Source organism: Daktulosphaira vitifoliae, unplaced genomic scaffold, assembly GCF_025091365.1.
Source record: "Daktulosphaira vitifoliae isolate Bord-2020 unplaced genomic scaffold, ASM2509136v1 Scaffold_4, whole genome shotgun sequence".
NCBI classification, from domain to species: Eukaryota; Metazoa; Arthropoda; class Insecta; order Hemiptera; family Phylloxeridae; genus Daktulosphaira; species Daktulosphaira vitifoliae.
In genome coordinates, this window is record NW_026099575.1 from 14,116,919 (window position 1) to 14,129,630 (window position 12,712).

General features: G+C 25.4%; 1 protein-coding gene across 3 annotated transcripts in view; it reads left to right on the forward strand.

The window, feature by feature from the left end:
* The first annotated feature begins 1,561 nt into the window (after positions 1–1,561).
* The window catches only part of LOC126904546 (LHFPL tetraspan subfamily member 2 protein-like), a 13,561-nt gene continuing 2,410 nt past the window's right edge, over positions 1,562–12,712 (forward strand). The window contains exons 1-5 of one of the 3 annotated variants that reach the window (XM_050683658.1): positions 1,566–2,105; positions 9,172–9,328; positions 9,407–9,691; positions 11,512–11,625; positions 11,723–12,107. In XM_050683658.1, coding sequence (XP_050539615.1) covers positions 2,040–2,105; positions 9,172–9,328; positions 9,407–9,691; positions 11,512–11,625; positions 11,723–11,865 — 765 coding nt within the window. In that variant the 5' untranslated portion in view covers positions 1,566–2,039 and the 3' untranslated portion in view covers positions 11,866–12,107. Of the gene's footprint in view, positions 2,106–9,171; positions 9,329–9,406; positions 9,692–11,511; positions 11,626–11,722; positions 12,108–12,712 lie in introns of those variants that run through there. The other 2 variants (XM_050683659.1, XM_050683660.1) reach the window with 2 other exon arrangements.

Below are 12,712 nucleotides of genomic sequence, written 5' to 3' on the forward strand. Positions count from 1 at the left end.
GTATAAAATATATATAAATATTATATTTTAAAACCGTTATATCATGTCAAAAGTTGTCATTGATCAGTTACTTTTTTAATTAGATCATTTTTTATTTTTATAAAATACTGTAATATGTATTTTATCATTTAAAAGTGAAAAATTTAAGTTGACACCTTTATATAAGTGATGAATTAAAAAATTATAATTTATAAAACAAATAATATATGAAACTAAATAATACCATAAATAATTTTCTTAACATAATTCTTATTTTAAAAGAAATCGATTGGATAAGAGTAGCCAACAAGTGACTAGTAAAAAATGACGCTGTATTTCGTTACCTCAATTTTTCAAAAGCCATTGATTGCTAAAACGTTTTTTTTTGAAAGTATTAAAATTAAAGTTTTTAAATAATGAATGGGTGAGGAGCGTGGCAGTGTAAACCGTATTAATAAACTACACTTTACCTTCAGTCTATATTTTAAAATAGTGATAGCTTCCAAAAAAATGTATTAAAAGCCGTCATTCACCAGTTATATTTTTAATTTAATCATTTTTTGTAAATTTTCGGCACGAGAAAGATATATGTTTGTGACATAAGCTTTAATTTAACATATGTTTGTAGCTTGAAGTATTCCCTAAAAATTTAAAAATTTTAAGTTGAAAGAGTTAAATTTTTGTGCAAAAATTTCTATTTTGAATCTCTCCCTGTGGTCAGGTAAAAAGCAGGATTTTTAAAAAATGTATACCAAATTACCTAAGGTAATTTATATTTGATAAAAAAAAATCGTTTCGTTCCTTATTAAAAAAGTTATGAATGTTTAAAAAATGTCAAAATTTACTGGTTTTAAAAATGAATTTTTAGGGGATTTTCATAATTTACAGAGAACAAGGGAAAATTATTCAATTTTTGAGGGTAATATCTTAAACTTAATACGATTTGTTGTCTTTTGACGTATCGTTAAAAAAAATTTGACCAATGAAAGCTGAGGAAAAGTAGTAACAGATACAAAAAATAAATTAAATTAAATTAATATGTATAAACTCACCATGGTAAAATCATTACATTCTCAGATTCGTATTGAAACTAAAATTACTAATAGTTTATGAGTGTGACAAAAAATATTGGACAATGTTAGTAAATTATAAGTTATTCTTATCTTCTTCATCAAAAGTTGAACGGATAGAAAATTTCAATATATTAATTTATAGAATCATTATATTAATTCTGTTATCACTATTGTTAAATTTCAATCTATTATTAAGTATTTTATTAGTAATTTTCTTTTAAATTGTTGATTGGCGTCAAGTAAATACATAATTTTTGTCTAATGGTCAAATATTAAGGTGTGTTATGTAACAAAATGATTTTACATTTCGGTATATTTTGTATTCCGATTGAGTAGTCAGATAACTGTATGAACACTAATATCTAATTATCATTTACTGAATACACCCAGGTTATGATCACGTGCTACTTTAATGTTTAATTTTAAATTAATTATTTATCGCCAAAGTTTGTACATTTAATTTATCATACAAATGGTTACGGAATATAACTAAACGAAATCTCATGTAGCAACACAATTGTAACCATTTTCTCTGTACTGCCGAAACTCCTTTCGTGAAGGACCTCTTAAGTTTTGAACACCTAGTGGTTTGTATAGTACGAGCGCTTTAATTATTATTTATTGTTGTTGTTTTTTGTTGTCTATTGTCCGCACACTACATTACGTAGTGAGACAGACTGCTCCGAACCACACGGCAGTCGGTGTATGGACAGCGACGGAAGCGCGTCGGGGTGTCAGATGCGGTAGTCGGCATCCGCTAACGGACAGCAACTCGTTCATTCATATCTGTTTCATTCGGCAAGTCTCATGATCGAGTCGACTAGTTCGTTTCGTTTGTTTGTGTTACGTGCTGGACGAATACGTAAATATTTGTGAAGATCCGATTTTCAATCGTCTGACGTGTTTTTTATTAAATCTATTCTTAGTATTTGATACGGCGTGCGATACATTCATGAGAAAACACTGTATGTGGTTTGCTGACTTTGAATGTCAATAAATTGTATTGATTTAAATTTAACAGACATTTATTGGATAGTAATCACTACTGTTAAGGTAATCGTCGAATTATGTCAATAGTAATTATCGTATAATACTATTATATAATATTGTTATTGTACAATAACTACTAGTAATAAATTGTATAGATATAAGAATATTTTTATGGTATCTTATGGTGTTTTATAATCTATATTTTAAATGATAAATATTGCGGTTTTATTTATTATTTTAAAATTAAAATCAAATATAATGAATAATATGCATTACACATTTAAATAAATTTGGCAATTCAAACTTCTATTTAGACAAAAAATTGAATTTTGGCGTATTGCAATAAATAGCTCACAGACATCAATGTACTTAAAAGTTATAACGTATTTTAAATGGTTACTTGTTTATTATACTTAAATAAATAAATAAAATTTATTATTGATAAAACGAAGTCTATGTAATGAACTAATAATATATTAATAAGATACAGAAAATAAAAAAAATGTTAATGTAAAAATAGCTTTTTTAACACAGTTAGGTCTCATTTGTTATAAAATGAAGTCAGCTTTTTTAATAATTTTAATAATCGCTTGTGTCACCTATTTATTATTATTATTAATTATTAATCAACAATCAACAAAATGAATACCAATATCACGTAATACTTTGTTATTGATTGAGCAATTGATTCAGAGTACAATAAACATGTATGTAAGCTTAAATTTTGTTGTAAGATTATGAACCGAAATATTTTAGTTCAGTTTATAAATTTTAACAAATTAAAGATGTAACTATGAACTAGGTGAAGTTTGAAGGTTTATAATAAATCTAAATTGATAATTTTTTAAAAACCTTATTTTAAAATAACTACGTGGCGTGTTATTTTTTGATTTATTATGTCTTGTGCTATTTATGGTCGAATAACGTACATTATCTGTATTAATCTCTTAAAACGAATTAAATATTTTATTGAGTGAACATGTGTTCTCATATTAACCCTTTTTTTACTAGTAATTGATGTAAACATGTTTTTTATATCAAGTGATTTATATAATTTGGTTTACTTGATCTCTTTTGAGTAAAAATAACAATTCAAAATCGTTGCTCAAAATGGAAAAAAAACTTCTATAAACTACGATTTACTTTGCATAATATTATCATAATGCATTGTGTATGAAATACACGTAGGAGTTATAACAGATGGTTTGACAAATTTATTATGTACAAAAACATTAAATCTATGAAGATCTTCAGAATATACACGGATTCAATAAAACTACGGATAATGGATTGTACATTTTTTGCAGTTATTATTGGTTAAATAAACCAATTTTAATTTCTAAATAAATCGAGAAAGTCAAAATATTGCATTATAACTCCCAAGTTATAGTTAAATTATAAAAAAATTATGAATATAATAAATGATTTTTTTTTTAATGAATGTTATTTAGGTAGCATACGCAGCGATCACAGTACCACTTCAAAATATTGACTCTTTTACTGAGAATATTTTCTAAATTTGGGATGCCACCCATATCTATAGACATAGTGTGTTAAAACACACCCTCTTCAGTCATCACCCTCTTATTTTACATTCGTTGTAGTACCGCAAAACTAGAATTAGGTGTGTCGCCCTCATGTTTTAAACGAATATTATGCTGTGTATGTAAAAAAAAAAAATAACAAAAGTTAATTTATCACACTGTAGGAAATGACTCATCATATTAGGTATCCAAAATATTAGTCCACATAAACATTCATTTTATTGTAGTATGCAATGAGGCTTATTTCTATAACCCAACATTTCTTTTAGTTTTATTAATTTGTGTTAATATTTCGATACTGTGATTTGTTTATATCAGTGTTCCGAACGTTCACTAAAAAATTCAAAGAGTTCACATTCGCATTTAACGTGTAAAAAAGGAACTAGTTTACAGACAAATTAATTTGTTTGTCAAATGAATATGTTCACGTTCATTAAATAAATCTGTGTGTACATTTTTTATCTTAATCCGTTATCTTATAAATTAAATAATTATAAATGTGTAGTGATTGCATTACAATTGTAATCGTTATATTAATAAATATATCGATAAGAATATTGGTTACTGTAATTTGACGTTGTACAGCATAATTCTCATAGATAATCCCGATTTTTTCAATAAACTCATAGACTTATTTATCATATATGAGATAAATAAAATTATTAATATTGTACTGTTCTGATAATGTATATACAAAACTTATATACTTACAACCGTGCTGAAATTGATGTATAACTTTTCAAACATTCCTTGATAAAATATATTTATATGCGCAAATGCAAAAATTCGTATCCTATTATAAACTCTGCTTGGACAAACAAAAAAAAGTTCAAACTTAAAAAAATACATTCGAACAGTAAATTGATTATTAAGTAAAAGTTTAAACAAAAGATAATTATAACAATAAACTTGATTAACTAAATCAAAAATTTTGTATTATAAACATATTTAAAAGAAATTGACAGACAGTACATATAGTATACTTAATTAACCAAACAAAAAATATAAAAATAACTAAAATAATATCCAAACGATACTTTTACTCGAAAAATGCACGTGTATTTCAAAAAAATTTAAATGTTCATATATTAGTTATTAAATTAGAATGGTATTTTAAAGAATTAATTTAAAGTAATAAAATTACTTTCTAGAAATCGCTCGTTGATCCAAATTTTTTTAATTATTAAAATATGTTTCCNTATTTTAAAGAATTAATTTAAAGTAATAAAATTACTTTCTAGAAATCGCTCGTTGATCCAAATTTTTTTAATTATTAAAATATTTTTGTAATTTTATGATTGTAAAAAGTGGCAATTTTGATTAATTAAAAAAGATAGTGCACTCAAAATACATTTTTTTATTGTCGGTGTTAGATATTTAATCGTCCAACGCAAAAACGTTTTTATTTTTTTTTGCATTTCATCTACATTTGTAAGATACTTATAAGTATATTAGTTATAATTTAGAATTTCTAATATCTTATGATATTTATACTAAATATTATTAGGTTTAAATATGTTTGTAAACGAAACAAAAAAATTTTGTGTAATATTTTTTAGAGTTTTATCCCATTTAATAATTAATTATTCAAGATATTTCATAAGACGTGTTTTTGTTGAAACGCAACGTGACTTAACTTTTAAAGTAATTGCTTAACAGGAAGTTCAATAAATGCGTTTAGAATTATTTTATTTCAATATTAAACATTTATTTACATTTACATATGTTAATGTTTCTTTACCAGCATATCTAATTGGAGATATTATTCCAAACTTTTGATCAACGAAACGCATTCGTAAATGGTTGGTGTCAATAGCTTTTACATAAAGATCACATGGACCAATAACAAGACTTAAACTAATATAAATTGCATTATAGGTGGACAAGTAAATGGAAATAATTAACTCAAGTTAAATTAAGTTACAAATAAACGATGTCGATAGAATAACAGTTAAAAGTTATTTGTTAGATATAACAAATTATAAATTTAATTGACTAAGTTGAATTTTTTTTTAAATTAACTTGTTTAAAGAAGTTTATTTTATCTAAAATTCATTTATTTTTGGTAATATCACTCATAATCATTTTTTATTGGTCGGTGATGCAAGGGAAAGCTAAGAATCGATTTTCAACTTTTAAAACTAAATAGGAAGAAAATTTTAATAACGAAAATTTTTTTTTATTCGTTTTACACATTTTTGGTGCTGGTTGCACTGTTCTATTTTTGAAACTAGTTAAAAAAAAAATTCAGTTAAAATTCACGTACATTTTTTTCTGCTGTTTCTAATTTATAACGAATAACACAATAGGTGCAATAAACCTTATAGTTCAAAAATCCCCCAGCAGAAAATTATATTTATTTTTAAATAAATACATTATTTAGGTTAGGGGAAAATTCAATTTTTTTTAATTAAACCACCTACGCAGTGTATAAATACATATATTATTTATGAAATTTTAAATTTAGCTTAATGATTATTTTAACTAATTAATTTAAAAAAAGCTAACTTATTTCAACGGAAAATTAAATTATTCAATTTAAAAAGTTTATTAGAAAAATAATTAGTGAAATCGTTAAGTTAAAAAAAAATAAACTTTTAAACTTAACTTTAACTTTTTATTTAGTTAATGCTCACCATTGAATTACATAACCTTTAAATGATAAACTTATACTTTATGATATTATTTTCTTGTAAGCTAATAGGATATAAAATAACACTTTCCTCTCTATTGTTCGGTTCTGAATAAGATTATGGCCGATCTGCCTTCTTCATGAATCACATGAGCTGTTTACTGACAGAGCTTTTTAAAATGCTACCTATGATTAAATTCTCTGCACGAGGCAGCAGTACTTTAGAGTTGTAGAATAATTCCAGTAGTATTGTGGTTTTACTTAAGAGAATAATGATTCATTATTTATGAATAAAAAGTATTCATACTGTATGAGAATACAGATCAATTAAGGTGTGTAGTAGTATGTAAAGAACATTAAACATAGATGAGCTAATAGGTTAGACAGAACACTCGCTGACGAACTTTAAATCACAGAAAACGTTAAAATGTACTGACAACAGCAACAACAGCTGATAACAATGATACAAGTCGGTATTGCACATTATCCAGTACTACCAATTAGAGACAAGCATGCATGTACTAAATTAATAACTCTTTTATCAGGTNGATTCATTATTTATGAATAAAAAGTATTCATACTGTATGAGAATACAGATCAATTAAGGTGTGTAGTAGTATGTAAAGAACATAAAACATAGATGAGCTAATAGGTTAGACAGAACACTCGCTGACAAACTTTAAATCACAGAAAACGTTCAAATGTACTGACAACAGTAACAACAGCTGATAACAATGATACAAGTCGGTATTGCACATTATCCAGTACTACCAATTAGAGACAAGCATGTACTAAATTAATAACTCTTTTAGCAGGTATCAAACACAAACTCTACTTCTAATTTTATTGAAAACGTCTAAATTTAAATTATTTAAAGTCAAAATTTAAATTGTTATTATTTAGCTAAAAAAAAGGGGTTTTCTCTAAATATACACTAATAATAAAATGTTTGTTTTATAACTTTTGAATGTAAATTAAGATTATACATATATTTTTGTTGAAATATTAAAATTTAAATTCAAATGTATAATATGCATATTAATTACCATTTTTTTACATTTATTATATCTTCCAATTTCACATACCTTAATAATTTAAATGTTTGGCTGGGAATTTACAATAATATAGTGAATGTTAAAATATATTAATTTCAGGTTTGTGGACATTCATACTTAAATATGTATTATTATGCGAAATATACTAATAAATTTGTATGTATTGAAAGTTGAAGCTTTACTATAGATTCTTGTCATAGGAATAAATTCGTGCTAAAGGGAGACGAAAATTGAGATAATATACTAAAAATATATTTTAAATTAGGTTTTTAAGTACATACGTACTTAATTTCTTTTGTATGAAAAGGTTGGCGCATGGTTGGGAGAAACATCATTTATGTTATCCTCAGTACAATAGAAGTTATCTTAAGCCAAAAACGTATTTAGGCAGCATTGTCTTTAGTATTTTAAATTTCTAGTGTTAAGCTAACAAAAACCGCATATTTATACTTTTTTTATTCATAAAAGTAAAATCTACAAAATATTGATAATGAGTTATTATGATGAAAATTAATAAATGGTTATGACGAAAAGAAGCTATCCCAGTTATAGCACTGTTTCATTTATTATTAATAAAAATAATAATATTTCTTATGTAGTTATATTAATACTACAGTATTAATTCAGGCGTTTTTTCTTACCATAGGTGTAAAATTCTTAAATATGTTCAAGCTAATTACACGATTCCGTCAATGGGTAATTATTCTTCATACATAGTTATAAACACTGCATTATGTTTATGAGAATATATTGAACATCATTCAGTTTAAGGAAGGTTATTTATTCGAAAACCGCGTGACCTTAAATAATCCCTTCTGATAAAATTTATTGTAATGTTTGATTTTTGTGATCAATACTGTTATATAGTCTTAGGTATAGCCTTTATTAATATTACATAAATATAAATATTAGATTTCATAAATTACATTTAACCACTTCTAAAAAGTGTTATTATTTTATAAATCGTAAATTAAGCATAAGTTCATACTTTGAATGAGAAGTTAAATGATTTTTATTAGTCAAGATTATAATAATAAATACCTATTATNTAGTCAAGTTTATAATAATAAATACCTATTACTATTATCAAATCCAAATACATGTACAATTTTTTTGTTAATACTTCACTATACAATTTTCAAAAACAGTAATGTAATATCAGGCCCCCACATTAAATTGTGGCCTCTAGTACTGGACTTAACAACAGGCATCAACATTATTTTTATTCTTATAATAATTTTTAAAAGGCTATTAAATCAGATTAACTGCCTAGTTTCTTTACTACTACTACTATATAGTGTAAAATTAGTAACTATTATACCACATTTAATTTGTAATAAATAATATGTGAGTGAAAACAGTATTTTTTTAGTTATAATAAACAATAAAAAAAATCGTACCTATAATATAATTATTGTGATAGTGTAATAAAACATTTTATTTTATTGAAGTGCTATTAAATGCACCTTGTTTTTAGAAGACTCAATCTTTTAGTTTTAATATTATTGGTTATTAACATATTAAATTTATTTTTTAATGAATTTCAAAATAATTATATATAATTTAATGGGTCCATATTTCCGAATAATTATGAAATGCCTTACATTATAATGAAATGTATATCACCCCTTCACCAAAAAAATGTACTTTATTTTCAATTTTAGTTAATTAACTATAAGTGTTTAAAATGGCGGTTTCACAATAAATCTTAATATTAAATCTTTTTTTTAATATTTTATATAAAAATTGAGTTAGATATTTTTAATACCTTATAAAGTATTAAGTAAGTATTTGTATAGTATTATTAACTAGTAATCAATTCTTATTGTATTTAATTTTTTTTTAATGATATATACATATTTTATAAAAATATAATAAAGGGTTTTATTTAATTACAGATTAAAAGAATGTACTTTATTTTGACATCTAAAAGTTTACTCTGGGTTGGATTAAGTTTAATATCTACATGTACACTTTTTACAGCAATCTACTCTCCTCAATGGTTAGTCGGGCCTACTGAATATGATTGTCTTTTGCCAAATCTTATAGAACAAAGTGATTTTTAATTAGTTTATTTTTCTTTAAGTTGACAGTTTTTAAATATATTTATGTTTATGAAAATTTTCGTTACAGTTAATCAAACAGAGTCATTCGATGTACGCTGTCGACCTTCGTTAGGAATTTTCAGCAGATGCAAAAAAATTAATGGAATTCAGCACTGTGGTTCATTTGCTGTTGAAGGATTGGCCACCGATTCAAACATGTTTCCTACACCATGGAAAATTGCAATTGTTTTAATGTTTAGTGGCATCTTTATTAGTTTTATAATGTCTATCATGGCTGTATGTAGTTTTTGTAAACAATCTATTCGTAGAAAAAGTATGTTTGGTTTGGCGGGATCTGGACAAGGTTTATCAGGTAAAATAATTCAACTTAAATTAATAATTAAATATGTATAAGTTGATATTTTTAATTTCGAATGAAAAGATACGAGTTCGCATTAAAGTATAGGTGCAATAATTAAAGACGAAATGGGTATCCTCTCCCTTTTTGGAATATCGCTTTCAGTGTAACTTTATAATTTTACGTTATACAATTATTTTGAAAAGCCTTATGCAGACTTCTTTTATAAAAAAACACAATGGTTTTTTTCCCAAGAAATATTCCAGAGCCTGTACTATACTGTATTTTTATCTCAATGTACAAGTTTCCTAAAAATAATATTTAACTACTGAATGATAAATATGATTACTTGTGATATACAAAGTGATCGAAAAAAGATAAAATATTCATTTTCTCAGAAACTATTCAATGATGACTACAGTACTGGGGTGGAATGAAGGGTATTCGATCCACTTCGTTATGTTTACTGTCCTAGCAAATTATTTCTCTTGCTCACCAATTTAATTATTTGAGACAAATTTAATCACTTAGGCGAACATTGGGAGGTTTGGTTGGGTCACTAATGTTATAAACCTAANTATCAGGTAAAATAATTCAACTTAAATTAATAATTAAATATGTATAAGTTGATATTTTTAATTTCGAATGAAAAGATACGAGTCCGCATTAAAGTATAGGTGCAATAATTAAAGACGAAATGGGTATATCGATTTCAGTGTAATTTTATAATTTTACGTTATACAATTATTTTGAAAAGCCTTATGCAGACTTCTTTTATATAAAAACACAAAGGTTTTTTTCCCAAGAAATATTCCAGAGCCTGTACTATACTGTATTTTTATCTCAATGTACAAGTTTCCTAAGAATAATATTTAACTACTGAATGATAAATATGATTACTTGTGATATACAAAGTGATCGAAAAAAGATAAAACATTAATTTTCTCAGAAACTATTCAATGATGACTACAGTACTGGGGCGGAATGAAGGGTACTCGATCCACTTCGTTATGTTTACTGTCCTAGCAAATTATTTCTCTTGCTCACCAATTTAATTATTTGAGATAAATTTAATCACTTAGGCGAACATCGGGAGGTTTGGTTGGGTCACTAATGTTATAAACCTAAATGTTTTATGATAGTAATATGTAACCTTGTTTAATTAACTCGAATTATTCTAGCCCCTCTAAACATTTTACCAATTATCAGTCTTTGGATTTATTATAAATATGTTTGTTGTGTAAATGAAAAAAATACATTTTTTTCGATTGACCGATTTTTTGTCGTTGGTACAATGATCATTTGGTTGGGTTCATTATCGACTCTCTGTGTTGTATCANACCGATTTTTTGTCGTTGGTACAATGATCATTTGGTTGAGTTCATTATCGACTCTCTGTGTTGTATCATCGTAGCACCACAAATAATAAAGCTATTTATTATCTGTAGTAGTATAGTGGATCTACTACTCTACGTTTAACGGCAAATCATTAATAGAAAATTGGTCAATCAACTTTCATCATTGAACTTAAATACTTTAACCACTGAACTTTAACAAGTAATAATAGAATAACAGATAATTAAATAAAAATATTACATGAAATACATTTTTTTTCTATTATTAAACTAAAAATAAAGGTTATTATTAAATAAAATTAAAGTTTAGGTATTTTAACTCGGAAGGAATGAACATTTATTTTACGTATTATTGTAGTTTTTTTAATTAATCGAGTGTCTTTTCCTTAATTGATCACTCTGAAGTTAAATATATCATAGGCAAACTTATTTATTATCAAACACAGTTTGTAAATAATCGAATATATATGTCTATTTCAGGTCTACTATATATGACAGGAGTGATTTGTTTTGCAGCCGGTTGGGGTTCAGAACGCGTGGTTAACTTATGTGGTATACAAGCGGAGCCTTTTGTTTCAGCAAATTGCACAATGGGTAAGTTTCAATTTAGAATACTAAACGTTTTATAATTATACCGGATTTGATGTACTTGTAATGATCTGGTTTTTTATAATATTTTTATTCGCAACAGGTTCAGGTCTGTACACCGCAGCTTTCGGAATCGTTTTGACTTTCGCTACCGCAATGCTATCGGGACCGGCAGATCGAGCTACGTCCAGTGATAAAGTGGCACTGCATTTGGAACAAGGAGAAAATGTCGTATTCCTTTTGTAAAGACTTAAGTATAATGAATGCATATTCGTTCATAGTAAACAATTCAAATGCAAATTTATATTTTCCTATTTAGCATTTTTAATCTTTCTTTACATACATACGTATAGAGAGTGGAACAGACCAACTGACAACTTGTTAAACTTTTGATACAATTAATATTTTGTTGTAATATTAAAAAAAAAAATGTCTACGTTTTTAGACGTTAAAATTATATTTTTTACCATTTGTTTTTAATAATAATATTATTAGAATTTTTAATTAAAATTTTTTTAATAGTTTCAAACAATTTTTGATTATTTTTTTGAGTAATTATTTTAATATATTGAATGGAAAAGTAACGCGGGTGTAGTATGTTTTATAAACATACACCAACACGAGCTGTACCCATATGAGCAACACACCTATTTGATGTATTGTAATACTGGTAATTCAATAATTACTCGTCCTAAAATTTTTATTGGCCTAAAATCATTCTTGTAAGAAAACTACTAACAACTGATTATTTTAAAACGTTAAAAAATTTTAAATAAAAAAAAGTTCTTTTAATATTTATTATTATTAAAACAAATAAAAGAATATATGATCTCAACATCATCTGAGAATGCATAAATTATTAAAAAGAAAAAAAATTATAACAAAATGTTAATTGTATCAAAAATTCAAGAGTTGTCAGTTAGATTTGTTCCATCTGTGTGTATATATATAAACAGCTCTCGGTTATTATGCATCACTCGATTACTTAAAAAATATATACATAAATATTTTTTTTGTCTTTTTTAATAAGATATATATTTGAATTATCAGCCAAAAATTATTTTTTAATATTAACCCTAATAACATATAGAGG